Source organism: Lepisosteus platostomus, chromosome 13 (genome assembly GCF_059453375.1).
Source record: "Lepisosteus platostomus isolate fLepPlt1 chromosome 13, fLepPlt1.hap1, whole genome shotgun sequence".
NCBI lineage: Eukaryota > Metazoa > Chordata > Actinopteri > Semionotiformes > Lepisosteidae > Lepisosteus > Lepisosteus platostomus.
Window position 1 is genome coordinate 32,192,817 of NC_142623.1, and position 25,581 is coordinate 32,218,397.

The 25,581-nt window shown below is 37.6% G+C and overlaps 1 protein-coding gene across 3 annotated transcripts in view; it reads right to left on the minus strand.

Moving 5' to 3' along the window:
• cngk (cyclic nucleotide-gated potassium channel) overlaps positions 1-25,581 on the minus strand; it is a 35,394-nt gene that overhangs the window by 2,829 nt on the left and 6,984 nt on the right. For all 3 annotated transcript variants that reach the window (XM_088604175.1, XM_088604174.1, XM_088604172.1), the window contains exons 11-38: positions 25,289-25,403; positions 24,824-24,960; positions 23,975-24,073; positions 23,100-23,235; positions 22,065-22,178; positions 20,689-20,861; positions 19,912-20,054; positions 19,215-19,324; positions 18,996-19,128; positions 17,602-17,718; positions 16,454-16,553; positions 15,982-16,128; positions 15,336-15,398; positions 14,591-14,712; positions 13,872-14,044; positions 12,913-13,021; positions 11,461-11,523; positions 10,204-10,862; positions 9,801-9,904; positions 7,971-8,114; positions 7,198-7,359; positions 6,502-6,594; positions 5,951-6,100; positions 5,078-5,211; positions 4,556-4,755; positions 3,756-3,985; positions 1,295-1,366; positions 574-848 (exon numbers count right to left, since the gene is read on the minus strand). In XM_088604175.1, coding sequence (XP_088460301.1) covers positions 574-848; positions 1,295-1,366; positions 3,756-3,985; positions 4,556-4,755; positions 5,078-5,211; positions 5,951-6,100; positions 6,502-6,594; positions 7,198-7,359; positions 7,971-8,114; positions 9,801-9,904; positions 10,204-10,862; positions 11,461-11,523; positions 12,913-13,021; positions 13,872-14,044; positions 14,591-14,712; positions 15,336-15,398; positions 15,982-16,128; positions 16,454-16,553; positions 17,602-17,718; positions 18,996-19,128; positions 19,215-19,324; positions 19,912-20,054; positions 20,689-20,861; positions 22,065-22,178; positions 23,100-23,235; positions 23,975-24,073; positions 24,824-24,960; positions 25,289-25,403 — 4,277 coding nt within the window. The remainder of the gene's footprint in view (positions 1-573; positions 849-1,294; positions 1,367-3,755; positions 3,986-4,555; positions 4,756-5,077; positions 5,212-5,950; positions 6,101-6,501; positions 6,595-7,197; positions 7,360-7,970; positions 8,115-9,800; positions 9,905-10,203; positions 10,863-11,460; positions 11,524-12,912; positions 13,022-13,871; positions 14,045-14,590; positions 14,713-15,335; positions 15,399-15,981; positions 16,129-16,453; positions 16,554-17,601; positions 17,719-18,995; positions 19,129-19,214; positions 19,325-19,911; positions 20,055-20,688; positions 20,862-22,064; positions 22,179-23,099; positions 23,236-23,974; positions 24,074-24,823; positions 24,961-25,288; positions 25,404-25,581) is intronic.

The following is a 25,581-nucleotide window of genomic DNA, read 5'->3' on the forward strand; positions in this document are numbered from 1 at the left end:
AACAAACCCTAATTCTTCTGAGGACTGACACCTATCTTTCATACTAAATATTCCTGTCCTTAATTGTCATATGAGTTATATAGGAACAGGTAAAGGTTTATTCCATGCTGAAAGGAAAGGAAAAGAGACACATCAGTTTGACTGTGAAGCCTTCACATCCGAAGAAGGCTCCACAGCTGAAACACAGTCACTCTTTTCTTTGCCTTTCAGCATGGAATACACCTTTATCTGGTCCTTTGCAGCCTTTGCATGCTAATGCAGCTACCTTCTCAAACTTCATGTAAACTGTAAGCTACATACATATTTTGGAGGTTTTTAAAGTTTTAGTCAACTTTCAGACCCACTGTAGCTGAGTGAGCAGTACTGGAACTGAGTTTCAGAGTGCTCAATAGCTTTCAGCTTTCAGCATGACTCCTGGGACTAACCCATCTGTGAGCTTCCAATGACATCAGTGAGAAACATGCTTTTCATTCTTCTGTCTGAAACTAATGAGTTCATTCTAACATTCATATTTTCTTCTATACAATATTGAAAAATGCAGTCATACAATACATTACTTGGAGCTGTACTTACGTGGTACTGATAGAATTGTCTTCACTTTGCATAAATACTAAAACAGAGAAAATCCTGAACAAATGACCTGTCCGGACCCACACTAACACAGCCAAAAACGTAGATTTATCTGTTTCTCTGGCTAAGTGCATGACTGTAAGACCATAGGGGAAAGAGGATAAAATGTCGTAAAAAAAACCAACTTTGTTCTTCAAGTAGTTTTTTGACACAGATTCATAATCGGAGATGTAGGTTCCTTTTTCATCATAATAGCAAATGCGAAACTTAACTATAATCTGTAACGAAAGCAAAGAAAACAGACAAATCAGAAGAATTCTCTCCTATTCCAAAGACAAAACAAGGACCTGGGTTCAGGAATTGGTTGGGTGGGATCACAATAGGGAGCCTCTACATTACACAGTAACATTATTGCTTTCCCCATTGCCCTGTACCATCCAATACAGTGCTTTCAACAATGTCTAAGGGGGGTGAAAATGAATGGGGCTCCTTCACAATAAATGTTATGTTCTCATTTGACATTTGAGAATCTCCCGTTACACCTTATTGTCCCCTCAAAATCATACCCCTATCGGGCCTTAAATCTCCCTGAGTCAACAGCCCGACTCCCATAACAAAAACAACTAGGGAAAGAAACATTTAAAGCCCTGTTAAACCATTAGCATACAAGGAAAATTTAAAAGTCCCTAAAAACACACAGATCTGCCAATATTGAAATGCTTACCTCAAGCATTTGGATGTATTCTATAATCATCGTTAACAAAAAAATGCTTTTATCAACTTCAAAAATAGTAGGCTAGAAAAAAAGAATTTCTCATTAGTATTTAGTACTCTACTTTTCTTTCAGTCAGCTGCTGAGGTAAAAGAATCAGAAGCTGTCAGATACAGACAGATTGTCAGATCTTAGATGAACATGTCTCAGACGGGACCAGCAGCAGATATTTTTCTTAAATGTGGCTACTGACCACAGTATCTTCCAACCACAGCAGACCAGAAAACCCCTCATACACTAATTTGTGTTAAGTCTGTAAGTATTTTTATTTACAGGTTTTTATTTACAGGTCTTCCCTTCCCCCTTTAATCATATAACACACTGCAGATTTTATTAGTATAGTAGGCATTTCTGATCTACACAGACATGGTGGTGGTGGAGACCCCATTACCTATACAGTAAAGTGCTTTGAGTGGAGTGTTCAGAAAAGCGCTATATAAGTGTAAGCAATTATTATTATTATTATTATTAATCATGCACATGGACTATTCTGTTTCTCAATGTATGCATTTTGTTAGCTACCATTAGTTGGCATTAACGTCACTTTTAAATAGTATAAGCCAATGTATTTGAGTGACACAGTACACTTACAAGGTGATATCTTCAAAGATATCTTACAAGTCAGTGACTTATAGAGGTGAAAAAACAGACTGTTAACATGAGTCAATAAAATTGGGTTGTCAGACATTCTGGAATATGTGATGCTGATAGTGGTACTGAAGAATACAGAATAAAACCAAACAAAATCATCCATCCAAAAAACCTCAATTTTCTAAGTCATGAAATATCCAATGTATTATCCAGTACATGGCTGCGGGTTAGCCTGAGCTTTCCCAGCAAGCAATGGGAGCAAGGCACAATATACAGTATATCCTGGATGGGATGCCAGTTCCTCACAGGGCACATGCACATGCAGACACAGACACACTCAGAACAGGGCCAGTAGCCAACAAACCCACGTGTTAATTCTGTTTGGACTGTGAGAGGAAATCGGTGCACCTGGAGGAAACTCAAGCCATCATGGGGGCAACATACAAACACCCCACAGATAGCAGCCCAGGAATTGACCCTAGGGCCCTAGCGATGTTAACCACTGTACCACCCAAAACAAAAAATATTTTTCAAAAAGAATAAGAAGATAGTCAGGGGACAAAAGTGCAGTTTTTAATAAGTTAAATTTAACTGAAATGTACATAATGCAGTGTTACTGTTGTTATTATTATTTGTAAAAAGCAGAACCTGTCCCAGAGGTCCAGGGTGCAAAGCGAGTCTACACCCTGATCAGAATGACATTCCAATTAAGGACACACAAATACACAATCTAAGCACACTGCTGCCCTCAATTGTGCTCTGAACATTCACAGAATCTAACATATTTTCCGTAATAAAATTGCATTGTGTCAATAATCCGAAGTCTTAATTTGACTGAATACCAAGGAACATTGTGATTCTTGGGTGGCATGGTGTCATGACAGCGCTGCGAGACAGCAGTGAAGCACTGTCACAACAGTTACCCATGTTCGATTCTGGACTGAAGAGATTTGGGTGAAGAGTTTGCAGTTATTTCCCTTGGGTACATGAGTTTTCACTTGCTGCTTCTTCTGTTAATTTAAAGACACGCTGGCTAATTTAAATTGTTCCCGCATATGTATGTGTGTGCCCTGCAATGGACTGAGATACCTCCTGTGCCCATTATCTGCTGGGTTAGGCCCAAGCTCACCATGTTTCCACACTAGCCTAAGTGGATACGGAGAATGAATAGGGTTATATACAGTCTTTCTTTGGACTGTTCAGAGGCAATCTTGGCCATACTTGATTTAAAATCAAGTTTTTAAACATTTACAAGCATAATTCTTCATTTCATGTTTCTGTTAGCACTTCTTGCATTTACACCACTGAAATCCACTATGAAGTGTTTCGTCTGGATTGTGATTACTGGGTAGGAAGATATTTTAATCCTTTGTCTTCTACTGTATGTGTAATACACACATAGAATTTATTCCCAAATCCTTAGGTACATTATGTAACCATACAATCCTACACTACATATTTTCAAATTTTCTGATAATAAATAAAAGTACTCATTGTATTATTAAGGTAACATTACAATTCATAGTTCAAACTATACAAAATAAATCCTAAAGAATTCGTGCAATTAAATCTTACTCTGATGCTTTGAGCAAGTAATTTTTATTGATGTCAGATTTTAATGGTTAGAGGATAAATAGTGTAACAGAATATTATTCCAGATAGCTGAAATGTACGTTTTCCCTTATATTTTAAAAGAACTGGTCTACCTTGAAGTTATCAGACTAAATTATTATCCATTAAATCTTACTTGATACAAAATTACTATGAAACAATTCCTTCTAGTGCCTATTTAAAAAAAAATCTATAAAAAATGTGTACCTACCATGAATGAGATAGCCCAAAAGCTGAAAACGATCAAGACACAGGAGGAATACTGATAAATGACTCTGATTTTATTCTCAGGATCAATGGTTGTATTGTGGATTTTGACAATCCCATTCAGAAAACTTCTGTAGAAGTGTATGATATTATTCCTCATCCGAATATTCAGAGGCAAAGCAACATTGGACTTGTGTGCTTGATCTTTCATATAGTCTTTGTAAAGCTTAATAACTAAAAACAACAGACAAAACATCAAGTATAAGAACAATACAGTTAATCAATTTTTTGCCCAGCATAAGGCTTAATGTAACACTGACAGGGAAACAAGCAGAAGTTAATTCCCTACAGGAAAGTAGAAAAAAGAGGAAGGCTCAGGTGTCTTCTTCAGGTATGGGGGAGAAATAGGGAGGGAGAAACAATACTGGTCCCCTTCTGTGTGCATATACAAAGCAATATGTTTAGTGTTAATCACTGGGCTGCTTGGGCTGAGCTGGTTACTTATGTTTTTGCCGGCTGCAGACTTTATCAGGCCTGCAATCACACTGGTGTGAAAGAAATGCAGATGTGTACGGCAAATCTGCCTCCACCAAAGTAGCTCCCTTGTGGCTGAGAGTATCCTGTATCTTCTATCAGCTGTTCCTGGAACATGTCTTTCTGGGGTTAATTGCACTCCACCCCCCCACCCCCCCCCCAGCATGTGTGTGTGACCAGGGCTTTACAGAATAATCAATGACAGAAATGTTCATCAGTAAGAAAGCCATTAAAATGAATTATTTAAACGGGTCAAGACAATATACTTACGTCCAGTTCCATTCTGAAATGAAGCTCTTCCCTTGTCTCCAGGTGTCTTTGTGAGCAATTGTTGAGCTTTAAGCTTTATCAGGAGGTCTCGTTTAGCTGCTGCAGCCTCCTTGATTTCCTTGCAGATATCGGGGTAATATTTCACCGTTTCATCCAAACTCTTCTTTGACAACACATACATATCACAATTTGTAGCAGCCCTGTGATATACAGTAGCACACAGTATTAATGTCATTTCCTTATTAAAATTATAACTAACTGTAAACACATACATCTTTAGTAAGGACATGGTGGATTAGACTCCATACTTGAGTTCACTTCAAATTTCTGTTATTAGAAAAATAGGAGGTATATCTCAAAGTACAAGGGCTGTCTTGTCATTTTCCACAGGAACATCATTAATTTAAGGACTGAAGCAGTCCTTTTGACTATTTGATTGTTTTTTTCTGTCAGTTCTACTCTTTAAGAATAAAATAATCACTATGTGCATCAATTTAGAAAAATCCCACTGTCTTGTCATGCCTGATTGTTGTTGACCGAGGTTCTGAGAAAAGGAGGCTTCCTTCTCCAAAGTACTGTCCAGCTTTAAGTTTGACTATCACGTTTCGCTCATCCTGGGACAGAACATCAACCTCTCCTTTCTCGATGAAGAACATCTGGGAAAAAAAAAATACTATAGCAGCTGATTATGCATTATGCATTATGCCAGCAGCCATATCACCCTGCAGCTCTCAACTGGCTACCCACTGAAGCTCAGCAGGGTTGAGCTTGGTCAGTACCTGGATGGGAAAACTCCTGGGAAGCTAAGGTTGCTGCTGGAAGTGGTTTTAGTGGGACCAGTGGGGGGTGCCCACCCTGCGGTCTGTGTGGGTCCTAATGCCCCGGATAGTGGCAGGGACGCAATACTGTAGCGGGCGCTGTTTTTCGGGTGACACGTTAAACCAAGGTCCTGACTCTCAGTGGTCATTAAAGATCCCCGGGCATTTCTTCATAAGAGCAGGGAGTTATCCTGGTGTCTGGGCCCAATTTCCCCCCTCGGCCTTTACCGTGGCCTCCAAATTGTCCCCATGTATGATTGCACTTGCCCTGTGATGGACTGGCGCCCCCTCCAGGGTGTACCCTGCCTTGCGCTTGTTGCTTGCTGGGTAGGCACCGGCTTCCAGCGACACCATATGGTATAAAGCGGTTTGGCAAATGACATGACAGTCTGCATTCAAATACTAAACTTTTAAATAAAAACAATTGATATTTTTTAACACTACAGTAAATATACTGTTTCTCTGTTTGTCACCCATTTACTTTTTCTTGACTTGAATAAACTGATCTGGCATAAACCCACTCCAGCCCTTGACTGAGCAAACCATCCTGGGTAGAGGTACTGCTCACACACCATACCTCTGATCCAAAGTCATTCCTCCTGCAGATAACATCATTGGCTCTGAAAAGGCAAGGCCGAATCTGCCTAGCCAACATCCGAATAAACCCTCCATCTGTCTCCAGCTTCTCCATACTTTCCTTCTGGAGGATTTTATGAAAAATTGGACTCTGTGTGATTCGCAATAAAACACAAAAACAAATAAGAATATGACAGATGGCACTTTGTTGCAGAACTAAGGCAGCAGACCACAGTGTTTTGTAAGAAAACATTTAAAGCCAAAGTAAAAAAATCTAACTCAGTTCAAAAGTTTAACTGAAGACCAGTATCATTTGTCATGCTAAATATATTCTTTGCACTTCAGGCAATTTCACTTACTGAAGTGATTTTGACCATTTTCTGCTCTTTTCTGCCAACCAAATGTAGGATAAAATTGTTTTTTTTATTTTTTGGTTGAAATGCAAGGCCATTTGTTAGAGAATGCTTTAGTCCTTATCTGACCTGGACATACAATACCTACTTGCCATTTGGTCACTGACAAGAAATAAAGTTTTTTTAAAATAAAAATTACATCTAGTTTTCCTGATAACTTCCGCTCCAATGGAGACAGCTGCTGGACACTTAATTCTGTTCTCTTCCTTGTCTTCATTTTTAGTCCGAAAGCCTGAAACAAAGAATCGTATAAATGTTATTAAAATATTTACAATCCCAAGAACTGTAGTTGCTCTGCAATAAAAAATCCACAAACTGTAAAGAAACAGGCAGAGATTAATTTTGACATGAAATCTAAAATGAAAATGTTTATTTTTTTACAAATTCCAAGGTAAAAGTGGAAGGCAACAATTTGCCTATTTTGAAGACAGCAGCCAAGTCTTTGAATCCATTTGAATGTGAAAGGCCACAGACAGGACAGAAATGTCAGTGTAATCTGAGTGAAGAGTGGTGAGAGGTGAAAGGCAGGACTATCGGCCTGGAGAGTACTCTGATGCCCACTGCTCTGACGGGGTTGTCTGAAACAGCTGGCCAGTCTTCTTCCTGTTCTGCTGACGTAAATGGCGGGGAACTTACTGCAAGACATGCACTAGATGAGATTGCTTTGGGTGTGAGAAAGAACTGTATGCTCACACCTGAAGAAGGCTCCACAGCCGAAACATTGTGTTTTCTTTCTTCTCTTTTCATCATGGAATAAACCTACTACTGGTTCCTATATCTTATACTGTAAATACTAAAGCATGTCAGTGAGGCTGTTGGTGGATCGATTGGTTACCTTGGCAATCAGATCTGAGTAGATAATGGTGGAAATATCCCCAAGCAGCGACGATGGTAGAAACTCAAAAAGTGTGTCCTGTTCTACACCTTTTGTTCTGATCCATTTGAATACATAAAACTTTACTATATTGCTGTAGGCAGGTCCTGTAATGTTGTTCCTCTAGAAAAAAAATTGATATAGTTTTCAGACCACATGTTGGAGATTTACTGTAACTTGTTGCTCACTATTTATTTTTCCTATTACAGTCAAATTTAACATATGGTACTCTCTCGTCTGTTTGCATTTGTCCTGTTAGCATTCATACACAAAAATGTTTATCATCACCACTTAGAACAGAACTAATGGGTACCAACTGGGAAAAAAACACAGCTAATATACCTGAATGATATTTAAAAAAAATAGTATGGTAAGTTAATAGAATTCAAAATACGCCAAAGAGAGAGATGTATTACTGGAAGTGGCAATATAAAAAAAATGAAAGTATTAAATATTAATGCCTAATTCTCAGGTAGTTCAGTTACAAGTTCTTGAAGATATTTTGAAACTAAATGCTTATGGTGAAAATACTTATTTTTGCTTGTTTCCCCTCAAATAGCAGCCATATATTGTTCTTAAACATTTTGTCAAACGATCTCAAACAATGTGGAGATTAACGATTATGGTATGATAATCTAAAAATCCATTGAGAGTAAATTACATAGTTGATGAAGTTCTAAAAATATTTGAATTTACATATCAAATGATATTACTGTATAACAGAGTGTCTGTACCTTCAGAAAGTGCTTTATGCAGTCTATTTTCTCTGTAAAGGCTGCTCGTGCAGCATCTGCATTGGCAAGCATAGAAGTAATTGTCCCAACCACCCAGCCACAGTAAAGAGCTCCAGCCATCATTAAAAAGGTCATAATTATTTGCTGCGTGAAGAGAAATAAAACGTTTTACCTTCTGCATTTTTTTCTGACTAAAACTAGTGCATAAAAATGTGCAGATATCCTGTAATAATAATCATAATCATTTTTAAGACATTAATTTGAGCTTTTATAAATACTTAAGGGATATATCTATTGATGAGGTATTAATAATGCATTTATCTGGAGAACACAGTTAATATTAACCTACATTTAAAACATAATGACATACTTGTGAAACAATATACTGAGCATCAAAAAGGCAACAAATTCACAAAATCGGGGAAAAAATTATTCTGTAGCAGTTGTTCATGTCAGCATGCTGGTTAACATGTCACAGCAGTGATGATCACCTGGGGCTCAATGGTAGTGCGTGGCCCCTGCTGGAGTCAGCTCAAACTGAGGTCTATGTCTCATGCTTTGGAGGGGGCAGCAGAGGAGCCCAGACCTCTGTGAAGATGACTGTGACTCATGCTTTGTGTCAGGTTAAAGATGTTGTGTTGTTGGAATCTCTCCTACCCTGGGCCATTGTATAAGTCCCAGGACTTGATCAATATAGCGCCCTGCCATCAGGCTGCCCTTGATCACTACAGGTAGGGTTCGGTGGGGACCAGACACATAAACAGTTAGCATAATCGGTCCTCTGTGAAAATGAGTCAGGCTTGTGTGTTGACCACCCTGATGGACATCAGTAAGTGTGGCACAGATCTGCTAACTGTAGAGTACAGCTGACCACTGACAGGGAGGTTCTAGTGTGAATATTTGGGCAGAAGTGTCTGTTCCCCACCGAAACCCCACCTGTAGTGAGCAAGGGCAGCCTGATGGCAGGGTGCTATATTGATCAAGTCCTGGGGTTCACACAAAGGCCCAGGGTAGGAGAGATTCCCACAGCACAACATCTCTAACCAGACACAAAACGCGAGTCACAGTCATTTTCACAGAGGACTAGGCTCCTCTGCTGCCCTGTCCACCAGCCTCCAACTATAAAATGGGATGAAGGTGCTGTTCTCTTAAAAAGCATAACATATTTATTCATTCAGGTGTGACATTTGACATTCGACAGGGCTCAATATTAAATCTTCAACTACACCTAATCCACTCTTCCATTAGTGAGGTCCCTCAGTGCTTATGTCAAGCAACAGTTAAAGTTGCTTAAGTGTATCAGTCACGAATGTTCAATTAACCAAAATGACACTATAATAATTTAACATTTACATAATACATATCTAAAATCCATCAGCTTCATTTTTTAAAAGCATGTACTATATGTGCATAAACAGAGTGATACGTTTCTTTTGTTGCTCATTATACACGACATGTGTACTTCAAACAAATTAGTCTTCTTAATTTAGCTAGTATTGCCAGTAGGACCCCCCAAGACCAGGATATTCTATGCCATTCAAGTGTCAGGTAGGCACTAAAACACACCTGTTTAACTCACACTGTACATGTTTCAATTTAATCCTCAGACTCATGATATTTCTCTCTTTGTAGGTGAAACCCGGGAATCATTTTAACAAACACATTTGATAATGCAGATACCCAGCCACATAATGATAAAAGTGCTTTACAATAAATCAATACGTATTTTTTCATGAGACACCTTTAATTTAGGCACAATTTCTCTGCAATCTCCACAAGAATCTGCTTTATCTGATTAAATCTACTAAAGTTTCCCTATGACTGTCTTACTGTAGAAAGGAGGTAGGGATGAACATCACCATATCCAACTCCACAAAGAGTTGCTGTCGCAAAGTAAAAACTTGTTACGTAGAGTTTACTAAAGCCGACTGTGCCTGGGGAGGAAAAAAAGAAACATGTAAAGCATTCTACAGTACTGGGATACTTTTAATATGTATGTTACTTAACAAGTGTAAACCTGTGATACGTAATTATTTTATTTTTTTCTTTTTAATTCCTTATCACAAGTTAACATTAGCTCAAACTTTGTAATGTGTCCAAAGTAACTAGGATGTTATTCATAATATAGCTTAAAATGAAAATTGCTGTTCTATGAGCACATTTAACTACTAATTTCAAAAGGTTTAAACCAGTTGTTTTATGGCATAGAAACTGTAAAAACTGGTTCACTTACCATAATCGATGGCGTACAATGTGTCCAAATGTGTCACCCAAGAATTTTTAGTGCAATTATGCTTCAGCACTGGCAAAATGTATGTTGTGCTTTTACTGGTGATGTCTGTAATGGGAGGGCATACAATTGCAAACCCAATGCAAGTGGAGAAATGAAGAAAAAGCACGGAATACATAATGAACTGAAGCATAGTAACTGCCGTCTTTTCTGTAGCAATTCCAGACTGCCAGAACTTAAAGGCAAGTGGGACACGATACAGCTGCAGGATATGAGGGGCTCTGAAGTATGCATACATGTGCATTGCCTTGTCGTTGGTATAAAATTTGTGCTTTTCATCAAATGGAGAAACCATCATCCAGCCAAACACTTCCCAGGGGAAGCAGCTGATGAAGTCGATTAGAAAGCTGGTTTTCATATAGTGCTTGGCTGTGTTCAGTGTGTCCACTTTCAGCTTGCTGTCTTTGTAGAAGCCCACGTGTAAACGTATATACATGTCAATCCAGCAGAAAGCCCCAAGAATGTAGCAAATAATCCACAGTGGCTTTTTAAAATGCAGGAATGAGATAAGGAGAGAGGTGAGAACGCTGACGGATATGGCTAAAATGATGCGGAAAAACTCCCATCTGATGTAACGTGAATCATTTGGCATGATGGCACTTCTGTAACAAAAACAAAAATTAAACAAAATTAATTAAAAAAATGAATGTAAACAAACTGAATTTCTCTTTAGTGAAAGCAGGTTTACCTGAGTTTTGAATATCTGAAGTAATCAGTTCAATCCGTTGATATTCAATTCTTAGAGTGCCAATTCAATGCGAGTTCCACATCACTGCCCCATTATACATAAGGGTGAGCAATACATATGCATGCTGATACTGCAGTTTTTGTGAGCTCAGTGCATGTAACACACATACCATAAATGAAGACATTCATGGCTGTAGTGCCCTAGGAAATGAGCCAGTGTGCACTTGTTTACAAACAACTGCCTGTGCCATATTAAAGAACAGTGAAAAAGAAAATACTGTACTTGCACAGAAAATGGATTTTATTTTTTTATACCCATGTCTGCTGCACACAGTGTTATGCAATTTGCTAAATATTCAATTTTAAGAAACATTAAATATGACCTTCCCAGTCTATCAATATCACTGCCTTTTTGGATGTAATTTATTAAAAAGGGCAGACACACTATACAAGAAGATGGCTGAGTCTTTTACAACATGCACTTTAAAATTAAAAGTGGGAGAAACTACTTACCGCAATAAAAAGATCTGTGGAAGTGTTCTACAGAAGAGCATCTGAAGTCTCTCTCTCTGTGTTCTGAAAATAAAATGGAAATAAAATTAAATGCACATGAAACCCTTTTGGTTCCTATTTCACTACAGGAACTGCTTTGAGAGCTCTAGTTTAACTATATAGTTAACATACAGTATAATATTATCTATATCGCACCCTGATTTCAATGACATATGCAAAAAATTGTCAGATGGGAAAATGCTGCAGTTCATGCATCAGTACATCACACGTTGTGAAACAGTCTTAGACATCTTAGACACCATCAGGAGCTACAATTTATGTATGTTATCGGCATCAACAATTTATTAATATCCACAACTAGTGTTATCCACTGTTACAAGAATTCTGGCTTATTACATCAAAACTGTTAAGTGTGGGTGAGAAGAGACCCATCCTGTCATCTAATCTACACTGATCAGAGTCTCTAAACACCCGATCACAACACCTGAAGGTAAACTGCAAATAAGATAGTATTGTTAATCTACAGTAGCTATTAATCTCATTTCCCAATCACATGTAATTGACTCATTGTAACTGCACGTGTGGGCTCACCACCCGCAAGGTGAAGGATGAGTGTCGAGTGATAGGCATGAGCAGGACATGCTGTATCTGGACTGACATGTACATAGGATGTACATACCAAAAAAGAAGAAACCTATTCTATGCTGTGGGTGGACTCGATTATTTGTTAGATGAGATCAGATTACTTTGAAAAGAAGAACTGAGCCGCAGTCTGGTGATCAAGATACCTGGAAGCCTTTTCCATTGGTATCCTGTTTTTAATGGTGATTTCCTTTTGTCTTATTTATTATAATTTGGACTTCAGAAATTGTGCGATGTATTCTCATCCTAGTGTTTGAAAAACCTATTCTGACACTATTGTAATAACAGTAGCTATTAAGGAAATAGTCTATATAAAAGCCTCTACAGTTTGAAATGCCTGGCAAAAATAGATGACAGAGTAAGTTTATTCTGCTCTTCAATGTATATAATTGTATAACTGGTACTGTAACATCATGTTCCATTAGATTAGATGGGTAATTAATCTTGGTACCCTTGACACCCTGCCGCTGCAAGTCTTTAATAGCATAAATGCAATATTTTGAATTTTATATTTTACTGTGTGCAGTTTGTATGTTCTCCCCATGCTTGCATAGGTATCCTCTGGGTGCTCTTGGACTCCAAAGTCGAAAGACCTACAGTACATGTAGGTTAACTGGCTCCTGGGAAAACTGGCCCTGGAGTGAGTGTGTGTGTATTTGTGTCTGTGTGCCTGAGAATGGACAGGCTGTATCCTGCCTTCACCCACTGCTTGCTGGGATAAGTTCTGGCTTCCCTCAACCCTGAAATGGATAAAGTGATTAGAAAATGTATACAATTTTTATCACTTATGTCTGAAATGTGTCAACTTACTTAGGTTTGCGTGGTATCAGTCTCGTCTTGCTGAGCTTCTCTAGTTTTTCTGTAATAGATTCTTCTTCAGATCCTGCATATATTGGGAAGTTACCAAAGTCCTCAACATCTGATAAAATAAAAGGTTACTCCTATTTATTTATGATCTACAATAACATTTAATTTCAGTCAATTCTAAAGAATAGCACTTTGTAGAATTATCAACAAAACACAAATCTTTCCATGAGATCATCTGTATTTTTTTTGCTTGTATGGATTTATGGTTCTCTACCACAGTAACCATAGTGAAAATATTTTAGTGACATAAGAAAGTGGTATTAAAACCCTGTATTTTATGAAAATGGCAATTCCTTGGAGAAATTTATTAGACATATTATATTACATATTAATTTAAAATGAAATAAATTACATATCCAAACTAATACACTCAGATTGTGATTAATGCTCAAGCCAGTGATTATAGGTGGAGTAGTGGTTAGGGTGTCAACTGTGTAACTGAATGTTTCTGGGTTCAAATCCCAGGAGAGGCACTGCAGTTATACTTCCAAGGAAAGTACCTCAACCTAGTCACTCCCCTAAAGTCATCATGTGTATAAATGGCTACAAATGTAAGTCTGGATAAGTCAGACAAATGGATTTGTAAAAATATGTTTTTATTCTATTTTTATTTAGCTCATTTATTAAACACTGACAAATATTTTATTTTCATTCAGTTACTAATTATTTTCTGGTCAGAATACTGTTTTGAAGACAATTATTTCAATATTTTAATACAACTAATACAGATTACAGAAATACCCATTTCTGAATTTTTCAGAAAACATGATTTCCTGAACAGGAAAAAATAATGGTAAACTGTATACATCTGATCTCTCATGTAAGTGAAAAATTAACTGATACATTTTTCAAAAGACAGAAACACAACCGCAAAGGACTTAAAGCACTCTAAGGTAACTCACAGCATTTGGACTTTTTAAAATATCGCCGGCCTTGATATTCCAGAGAAGCCTCCTTTTTTTTTACAGCCGTGGCTTCCTCACCAGTTTTTTTCTGTGTCTTTCTCATCATTAAATCCACTTGCTTCACCAAGCACTGGAAAAATGCTCTGTTATCTTGCAATCTTTCAATCTGACTGAAAGAGAACAAAAATCGAGAAAGGTCTAGTTGCCAATCTAAATATTACCAAAACACCCATATGAAATGGTATCAGAATAAGGTTTTTAGGCATTCAGTGACCACACAGGAGTCACGGTACAGTGATTATTATGGTTTTTGGGAGTGTGGAACGAGCTGCAAAGCCATGTTGTTGGAGCTGACACGCTGGCGTCTTTCAGGAAACAGCTGGATAGGATCTGTGTGGTGTGCTGGCTCTGTGGCTAAGGATCTGTGCCTGTGGTTGGAAGGTTGCTGGGTCAAATCCTGTGGCTGGCAGAGCTGTTGGGCCCCTTAGCAAGGCCCTTAATCCAAACAATCTCTTGGATCAATTAGCTACCAAGTACCAGATGGGCCAAATGGTCTCTTCTCCTTTGTAACTGTTCTTATGATCTTACTATACAAGCAGTGTTTAGCACAAGGCAAATAATCTTCAAAATGTCCATGCAAAATTCAAATAGAATTTTCCCTCTTAAGCAAGAGTGACCTGCATCTAGATTTACTCTTAAAAAATTAATGCCATTACCTTTTGATAGGTGGATACTTGTCAAGAACTGGTTTAATTCTGTCAAAGTCAATAACCAAAACTTCACAGTATGTTTTCGCGCGGATTGTCATTGTGGCTGGTTTTCCAAATAAGAATCCTACCTGAACAGCAAAAAACACAAAAAATTTGAAAGAAAAGGTAATGACATCAGTAACATTAATTAATTAATTAATTAAGTTGTACTAAAAATTGCCTATGGTTAACTGTCAATGAAGTTTTTTGGGAAAAGCTTTAAATTTCTAAGCCCAATTTATATTCAGATCAACTAAAAATATTTAAACCTACAGTATAAGATTATGTAAGATCTGCCATTCTTTTAGCGTGCATGTCTGACAATGTCTAGTACTGCAGGCAGGTGAAATCAGGAAAACTGTGGGAATCATGAGCCCCTCATGACTGTGGTGAATAGAAAATTCATTTGACACAAAGAGACACAAAGAGGAATCCTACTCTGTTGGGCCCCTGAGCAAGGCCCTTAACCCCAGCTGCTCCAGGGGTGCTGTATGAATGGCTGACCCTGCACTCTGACCCCCAGCTTCTCTCCCTGTCTGTGTGTCTCATGGAGAGCACATTGGGGTATGCGAAAGGACAAATAGGTGCTATATAAAATAAAGTTTTTTATTATTATTATTATTATATAAATAATAATACAAGAAATTGTATATGGCCAATAAAGCGATCTTATCTCAACAGAAAAAATTAAGAAGCATGAATGATACTGTACCTCTCCAAAATACATTCCTTCTGCGTAGAGACCCAGAATATCTGAGAGATCATCGTTTAAAATCTACAGGAATAAAAACATCAAGACGTGAAGCTGATTGAGGACATGCAGACCATTGTTGTGATGCATAACATCTATTTTGTAACATGATTCGAATTAGTCCAGCATTATGTCAGCTCCAGCTCTGGGGGAAAGTCAAAAGAAAGTGCACGTGTAGCACCTGGACTGCGGTATTTAAGTCAAGGCTTTCTGTCTGTTCTGGAGAGGTTTCCATCCAGTTTTCATCAAAACTGAATAAATTTGAGACAGTCAGGTATCAGTTAAAATAGTGCAGATTGTAAACTGATATAGATATATACTACAGTCTAATAAAAGCATCTTTTGACCATTAGAGCAACAGATGTTGCATTTTTACAAGTTACATTAATTGCTGTCATTTTACACTACAGCCAAAAAACATGAAAAAGGCACAAAAAGGGACTTCTAATAATGATAATAAAGTTAAATTCACAAACTTGACAATCATTTAAGAAAAGTGAAATTCCACATCTTCTATGTCTGAATTCAGACATACATGTAGTATATCGCAGACCTTCGAACTGTCCTATTCAGATGCTGCTCATAACTGCATAGAATTGATTCACACCTGACACATCCCTCTTCGAATGCAGAACAGCTCACGGGTGATGGTTTCACTGTACTGGATAATCTCTCCTCGAGGATAAAAGTACATCATAGAGATTGCTGCAACATCTCGAAGGAATGCAGATCCAGCTTGTTCAAAATAAGGAATCTTTGAAAGACAATGAAAAAAACCTGCACATCAATTACAAACATGCAGATCATCTGTGTAATGTGAATTAATCTATAAAACTCCACCATACACTGTTCGTATATTGTGAAATGAATGTAGCATGCACAACAGTTACTAAATACAGTGCAATCACTTACAAATACATCAAAATAAACTTATTTGAAGAAGGGGTATAACAAACTCTTATTATAGACAAAGCTATTTTAAAACTTCTGAGTCCAACCAAGAAATATTTGTTAAATGTGGCAACTATTGGTAAATATTGTCCCAGCTCTTTTGAATGTGGTTCAGATACATGGTGTACCTTGGACAAAAGCTTCCCTCTCTCCTTCATGAGTATAATATGCTTAAGTTCAGTGGGCAGGTCATGCATCAGAAAAGGCCCTCCTGGATATGCCTGTCCTCTGGAATAAAAATCCAAACTTTTTAACATTTCTCCTAAACTGCAATATATACAGTGTGGTGAAAAGGTAAGTACACATACTTAAAATTTTATGGTTTAACATTTTAAAACATATTTCAATTTCACCTAGTCCTCACCAAGTCCTAACGGTAGATTAAAGTAACCTTATTTGACAAATAACTCACAAAAATTCTGCTTTGTCATTTTTCTTTAAAAAAATCCTCCAGCACTCAAGATCGTTGTGTGAAAAAGTAAGTGCACCTTGCCTCAGTAATTTGTGGCACTTCATTTAGCAGCCATAACTTAAATTGCATGTTTCCAGTAAGAGTTCATCAGTCTCTCACATTGCCTGGAGGGAATACTGGCTCGCTCTTCCTTACAGAACTGTCTCAGCTCTGTGATGCTTGTGGCCTTTCTTGGATGCACAGTCTTCTTTAGGTCCCGCCTCAGCATCTCTGCGGGTTTTATAACTGAACATTGACTACTTGGAGAACAGTGGTTTCATGGAAGGATAGCCAGAGGTAACCTCTGTTCTCCAAGCAGAACATTGCTGCACAGTGTATGTTTGCAACACATCCCTTGAATGAAAAACAAGACTTCTGCAACAACGTGCTGCGGACAAATGAGTCAAAAGGGAGTTTGCAAAATATCATGTTAAAATAAACCTATTATGTGTCTCCAGCTCTGACTGAAAGAGCAGCACTACCACTGACCAGGTGAAGGTCAGATATGTCTAAATATGTTAAACTGTAAAATCTTAAGAAGGAGTACTTACTTTTTTACCTCACCGTATCTATCAATAAGATACTGGACAAACCTGTCACTTCTCTATATACACCTCAGGTCCATTTTCTCCCCAGGGGACAAAGATTTCAAAAAAATTAACAATTATTTTACATTTTCATATTTCAAAACGCTTCAGTAAGGATAACTCCCAATTTAATCCTTAAAAAATCACATTAATTCCTGCAACACTACTCTGATTTTCTGATTGTAGGCATAATATGTAAAAAAGGAAATTCCTAAGCAAATTTTTTTCCATAACTTACTTATATTTCTTCCACAGCAGACTCATGTAGTCAATAACCCTTTGCTGCAGAGATTGACTGAGATCGTGTGCTTCCATGAATTGGGTCACTGCATTAAGGTGGTTCTGAAACGTCACTCTAGAAAATTTTTTAAACATTTGTTTAGTTGTATGTAGTAGATTCTCTTACTATGCTACATATTTCTGTGTGACATTCACTCTCTCCTGATCAAAGTGTCAATATTCCTCAATCATACAGAATATACAGTAGACTGACAGACTCCAATAATGGTGTATAGTTCTAACAATCTGGTGTCAGTCAATGTGGGGTCTGAGCTTCTTGAATTCTTAACTTGCATACTGATTACTTTCATCTTTCCATCTCTGCCTTTCAAGTATGCTTTTACGTTGCTTTCAATACTGTTCAATAAAATCTTAACACCTTTTTATTCCACTGATAATGTCCTCAGTTATCAAATTAGATAAGTAGATACGTTATAAAATGTAGATCAAACAGTAAAGTTAAGAAGAGAAAAATAGTTTTTGAATATGATATATGCAGTATACTGAATATATTATGGACAGCTACAGTAATGCCAAGGCACTTGTATAAGGAGCAGTTTTTCTTTCAATAGAATCATCAATATAGTCTTTAGCCTTTAGTAGAGGGATCATATATAGAGAAACAAAAGTATTTGGGGGGTATACAGAAACTGAGCAGCAGTGATGTGCTGCATAACTGGAAGGTGTCAGCCATGATGTTTCATAAGGATTAATGGAACAAAAGTATAAAAGCATGATTGGCTGAGCATTCTTTAATTAAATTAGCTCCTGTCTATTACCGTATTCTCAAGATACAAAGCCCTTTTTCACTGTGCCTTAATTGGGCTCCTGTATTTCTACTTGCCCTATAATTGTCCTTCATTAAAAAGGCACTCTCCTGCAAGATTTGAATTGCAATATCTCACTAATAAATAAAACAAAACATTTGATTTTTATTCTGGACTTATCCTTTTTCTTTTTTAATAGTACTTTATATCTTCTGTGGCAGTGTTTAAAATCTTTCTTCTTCTCCATCTGTCCAGAATGCTGAATATACGTAAACCATAAGTCAGCATTTGCATGGAGCAGCTAGGGGCTTCACCAAGTGCTGGGGATTAAGGCATTGGACCGACATCAGCAACTGTCCACAACATATACTGTATACTGTATATACGGTATATTATATTAACTGAAAGGCACTAAACTGCAACAAATTAGTTTTGGAAGCAGGAACATTCATTGTGTTTTGATGCCTTGTTTCTAACAGCTTATGTAGGAGGAGGAACTGCCCCAAAAGATAGTTTAGATAAACAGGGTAAGATCATAAAGAATAATTAGGCACAAACTTTACATAAAACGAAAACAGACTCTCACCTTGCGGCATTGGTACTTGCTAATGTGGCACAGATTTGGCTAATAATGTAGTTGAAAACAAATAAGCCAGTAACACACACAATGACACACACAAGTCTCTCGGAAACTGTGTAGGCTGTAATATCACCATATCCTGAAAAGAAAAAGCTGATTATAAAATAAATACAATTTAAAGGCAATCTGCAGTGTTTCACCTGTACCTTGTCCCTCAATCCCTACCTGTGTTTGTCATTGTAGTCACAGCCCAGTAGGCAGAAGTCATGTAATGGTAAAAGTTAGACTGGTATGCCTTCAAGCCATTATACCAAGCCCAGGATTGTGGGTCACACCTGAGGAGAAATCACAGCTAAGTGGCTACAAAACTGTGTCTTAGTCAAAGCTAAACATGGTGACAATCTCCTGCTTCTGTACCTCTCCTAATGAAACTCTGAAGCTGTAAACTTGTGTTCTGTCAATGTACATATTTACAAACAAATATATTGATCGTTATAATGGCACCTTTAATATGTTATTGCCCATAATGTTATAAATGTCATTATACTTTGTTTTATAATGAGTATGAATCACAAAAGGGCAATATTGTATGCTGAATAGAAAAGATGCCACTTAATAATCTCATTTTAATATATGGAGGTACTCTGTAGTTTATTATTAGCACTAGATTAAAGTATTGTAATGCAAAGAGGAAACAATAAAGGCATGGTGAATCACACAGAAGTACAGTAAAGCATGATATTAACTGCAGAAAACCAGGGAAAAAGAACAAAGGTTTCAGATGGGAAGAACAAAATATTCTAGAAAATAATGTGGAAAACTATACCATAACTTTATCTTTCAGTCTGAGCTGGAAAAAAAAAGAGAAAAAATTGCCTTCTAATATTTTAAAGGTACTTCAAGCAATACTTGCATTTATTACCTGTTATAATAACAGCCTTGCAGATAATAGATCCCTGCACAAAAGTGAATGGAAAATACCAAGAGAAAGACACATTTTGCTGTCCTGTATTCGATCAAATTCTTGTCCAGGTCATTTTCATTTTTTGAGAAAAATAAGAATACCTAAAGTGCACAAGTCAAAACATTTTGTTCAGATCATCTTATTTGAACACAGTAGGTTATAACATAATTAATATATACTTTAAATTCTGTGAACTATGTTGCCCAGCACAGCCCAAAAAGAGAAAGGAGCTGGTGAAGAGATGGTTGGGTGACCAACTAATTTCTAAGATCTAGATGGGACTAATTGACTCATCCCTCTTGTGACCTTACGTATCTTATTAAATATTATGTAAACCTACATATATTTAGAATATTTCTGGAGGTCAAAGGAGATCCAATCTCACAGGAAGGCAGAGCAAAATGTAAGCTACAAGGCATCTATGTCACAGTTTTAAAACCGATCGTGCCAAGGGACGCAAAACATTATTTCAATCAATTTTCCTTCAGAAGGATTTTTCATGAAGCGGTTTCAAGTATTCCCTTGTCCTGGGATGGGTGAACTTCCCATTAATTTTCTACTGAATGGAAACACTTGACATTAACTGTACTCTATAGGGTATATTAATTATATTAATATATTAATTTCAAAACTAAGGTGAAATCATCCAATAACAAGCATTACAGGAGTATCATTTCCTCTGTTCAAGCACTTAGGGTTTCTGTACTTGTCATGTTTGAAAAATATAGACATAACCTTTCGGATCCAGATTAGTCGGTTCAGTCGAAACAGTCCCAAAACATTCCAGTGGGGGTTGCCACCGCTTATAAAGGAGAACACATCCATGGGGAAAACAGCAAACATGTCATAGTAGAGGCTCCCAGACTTACGGTAGTGACTGAAAATGCTTTTAAAGTCTGATAAGTAGCCTATATGAAAAATAAAAAAAATAATTAGTTAAAATGTTTTATTTTACAATTTCCTCAACATCAATGAAAAAGTGATCTTCCCCACTATCATGGTATTTCCTCTGGACTGATATTCCTACTGTAAATGTATGCAGTTCCAAATGAAATTAATGTAATGTGACAAGTTCGTACTGTATGTGTATCTTTCTGAAGCTGATATACTGTATTTATGTGAAGGAACAAGCAATAGGTTTATTCAATGCTGAAAAAAAGAAGAAAGAAAACACAATGTTTTGGCCGTTGAGCCTTCTTCAGGTGTGAGAAAGGGCAGAAAGCAAAGGTAATGTAGCGGAAGAACAAAGGCTGGGAGAGAGGAGGAGTGAGAGGCGGGAGCAGGGGACAGAAAGAGAGGCCAATCAGGAGGTGTGAAGTCAGGATAGGTGTAGAGAGGTGTGAAATCAAACTTCCAATGAATAGAGAGAATTTAGAAGAAGAGTAGTCTGTCATTAAGAGAAGGGGGAAGGTGTGATCCTAGCTGAAGGGTTATTTTGGTTTCTGTAGTCTTTCTGATGTATGAGTTCGGAAAACCATCTTTGACGTTTTCCATGTGATGGCCATGACCACTGTAATCTTTCCGTCTGTGTTCTCAAAGACGTTTTCCATGTGATGGCCATGACCACTCTAATCTTTCCGTCTGTGTTCTCAAAGACGGTTTTCCGAACATCAGAAAGACTACAGAAACCAAACACCCCCTGTTCGTCTACCAGCCCAGTTCCCAGTCTTCTCTCCCCTGTCTCTGTTTCACTCCCTTCCGGATTCTATCATCTGCCTGGGGTCCTGATTAACGCTTCTTGACACACCTTTCGTATGTTCCTATGTGATGTGCATGCCTAGTTAAATATCTGTGTGTGAATACTGTACATGCACGTGCGTCTTCTGCCAGGCCAAAATCTCAGATATGCTAACAGCGCAAGCATGACAAAGACAAATAGTGAGTAAATCTCAGTATTTTGGTTAGGTTAGTAGATTTAGTTTTTTAATGATTGTTTCTACAATCATTTCAGTTAGTGCTGAAAAATACATACATACTTAGAAACATTGTAGTACACAGTACATAAATTAAAGGTTAGTTGATTCTATTATTTTCTTTTCTTTCTCTAGTGTTATTGGTAACACTTAAACAGATAACGCATGGCTGTACACTGTCACCCACGTTGACCTTACCATCTTTTGAAGGGACTTGCATCCGAAAGTTGATGAAAATATCCACAACAGCTACAATATCCGCTATACTTGCTAAAGTAAGAAAAAGTGCACCCCAACCTCCGCTGAAATATCCTGGAAAAGCAAAAGATTTTGTGATAAAGTCACTCAGATTTGTTTTGGATTTTCTTCTCCTTCAGAGGCAATTTGTTATGCTAAGAAGTGATTTAATTTAGTATAACCATTTTTGTGACATTACATATTTTATATGACATCTAAAAAGTTATACTGACTATATTGAAACTATAGTGTACTGTGTAAGTACATGTCATTGAGAAGATATAAACTAATTATTGCTAATTTCAATAAGTACACCTTACGATTAACTCTCTAAACCCACCCTGCCAAAGAGCAATACTCTCACAGAACATTACTTTAAAATGGGTGAAAAAGTGAGAGAGCTCATCACAGTGCGTAGAGACTGAAGAAGGGGACCAATTGCAGAGATGAATAAATCCTGCAAAATCCTCCTCCGACCCCCAAAATAACATCACTCTTCAGGGTCAGCAGCTAGTTACTAACTTCAGCTGAAAAATCAAAAACTAAACTAAGAAACCCTTTGATCGCACTTGATTAGTGTCATTTGCAGAATGTATGTGTATGTAGAAGTATGAGTAAGTTATACTTTACTTATTGAAAAAATGAAAACATAATCACATTCTTTTTATCTTAAAATGGTTTTCATTTTGATGTTAGTTATTATAATCTTGTAAACTCCCAAGGTTTGCATGTGTTGTCTTAGGAAATTGATCTACTTTAAAAACAAAAAAAAGATTTTAAAATGGATTCTGTTACGTATAGAAATATTTCCAAAATGATGCTTTAACTGTCTTTGTGGCCCTCTATTTACGCCTTTGCAAAGGAAGCACTTAGTAACAAAAAGTGGTAGATCAAAGGGAAATAAAATTAGATTAAAACAGCACATAACTGTCATTCTAGGAAACATTAGATTGTATGTTGATTATAAATCAATTATTGTCATGACAAATTACAAACCTATTGTTTCTGCATTGTTGGTAAAGAGCACCACCCAGCTCTCTATGAAAATTGAAATGGAAATGCACCAAAATAAGACAATTTCCCATTTTTTGGCAAATTTGCTGTCTGGTCGAATAGTTTTACTCCAAAATGGCTGAAATCACAAAAACATCAACAAAAGATCATGCTACAAATGCTTCTAAAAGACAAATTACACAAAATGGAAGACTTTCAGTTTTACTCCACAGTAGCACTTGATTTCTAAAAACACGTCACAGGTGAAAAGCATGAGCACAAGACACCACACATGTTGGAAAACAAAATAAAATGAATCATTTGGAACACAATTTTATCATTAACTTGGATGAAGTGCAAACAAGATTGCACTGGTGAAAAAGCATTAAACGACATATTTGTACTGCATTAAAATTCACTGATGGCAACAAAAATCCCTTTGATAAAAATGTGTTTCTTTCATTAAACGTTGAGTTTAAACAAATATTTGGGTAAGATAACAGCAGCAAAATTCAACTGCCTTCAGCTGTCCTATATTGCAGTCATTCCCGATGTCACTTCCTCATGTTACAAACTTAAAATACTATATCAGCCGCTATTTTTCCTTTGTATTTGCCTGCTGCATCCCTCCTCCAGCCCTTCCCCAGTTGTGCAGCTGCCCATTGGTCACTCATCACTCTGCCGATGGGACTCAGCCTGCACCCTGCAACCAGGGAGCTGGCCCTCAGCCGAGCAGGTTAAGCCCAATTGACATTCAAATGTACACATTTCAATACAATTAATTCTGGGGTGTTGGTTTCCCCGGCGAAAAGAAGGAAGCAACAGATAAACCTGAAATTAAAGAAAAAACACAGATCTGAGCGTTCAAGCTGCCTCACCTTCGAGGATTCTAAAGTTGTTTTCACAGAAGCAGGAAATGCCGCCGAGTGACGCGCAACATAATCCAGGAACAGGCGGAACAGCTTCCGATCCCTGGGCTGGAAAACGGAGAGCAGGCCTTCAGCACAATTGTCATCCAAGTGCAGGTCCTTCAGCCAATCCATGCAGACTGCACTCAATCTCAGGCAATCAGGGTGTGCAAATGCTGACTTGTGTGCTGTGTCACTTTATGCCAGAAAAGGTGTTTTTGCTTATTTTAAGCAATGTTTGCACAGCACCGGAGGATTGAGAAATAGCTACAGTCATATACAGGGCAGCACAGTGGTGCAATGGTTAGAATTCATGCCTTAAAGCACTGCCGCCCTGGGTTAAATTTCCTGGGTGCTATCTGTGTGGAATCTGTATGTCCTACCTATTTTTCCCCAGGGGCTCTGGTTTGCTCCCACTGCCAAAAGGCATACTGGTATGTAAATTGGCTTCTGAGAAAATCTGACCCTGGTGAGAGTGTCTGTGTGGCCCTGAGAATCCAGTCCAGGGTGTATCCTGCCTTGTGGCCATTGATTGTTCCCCCGTGACCCTGTATTGGATGGAGTGGTTAGAAAATGGATGAATATATATCTTTATAGTAGGAAGGCTTGAAGCCTGGCTGTTATGGGGTTTAAAAAGATTCCACTCCACGGCTGTCACATTCGTACCAGTCACTTGGGTCAGCGTGGAGTTACATTGTCATCACACTGTCCTACAGAAAACAGCAGATGCTTGAGGAAGGACAATAAGGTCCAGTCTTTAGAGCAAATGCCGAGATAAACACTGTGTACAGTAACTGGTTCATACTGTATGTATCTTACCATGAGGTTAACCGCCAGATCCTTGTGAAATATCACATTATGAGGATTCGATGCAACTCCAATATCAAAGGCGTGCTTTATGGGGTGGGCAATGTTTCTCAATCTTCTCCTTGCTGTGCGGGAAATCTTTACACCAGCTGCAGAAAACATAAACACAGCTACTTATCATTGCAAATAAGCTGTTCTAACACATGATGCTTTACTTCCTACAGGAGAAGCAGAATGTTGATTTAAATGTCATGCTTCCGGTATAGTCTTTCAAAAATATTGAGCCAATAAACACCACTACTGATGCACAGATTAGTGTAATGTGATCGCCTCCAAACGTTTAATTGCTTGCTTACTCAGTAAATATAAGTACACAAATGGCTTCTTTGTGAATAGTTAAAAAATAATATTAAAACTATTATAATTAGTAATATAAAACAAAAAAAGAAAGTTAATCAGGAGGAGAATTACACTCACCTTCAGGAAAATCTGCAAATAAGGCAAGGAGGTCCTTCCGCTCTAGGATACAAACCTCACACAGGGTTGCGGCACAAATTGTGACGTTTCTTGGAATTTTGTACATTAAATACACCTTGGACAAGAATGAATTGACAACAGCATCAGAGGAATTACTGTCAAGAAATACATTTCTTGAACAGCTCAAAAAGACTTCAAGAATTCATTTGATATAGAACCATAATGTGAGAAACAAAATTAACAGAAACACATTTCAGGGAGCTCAGCAGACGAACAGTGCAAATACTGGGAGT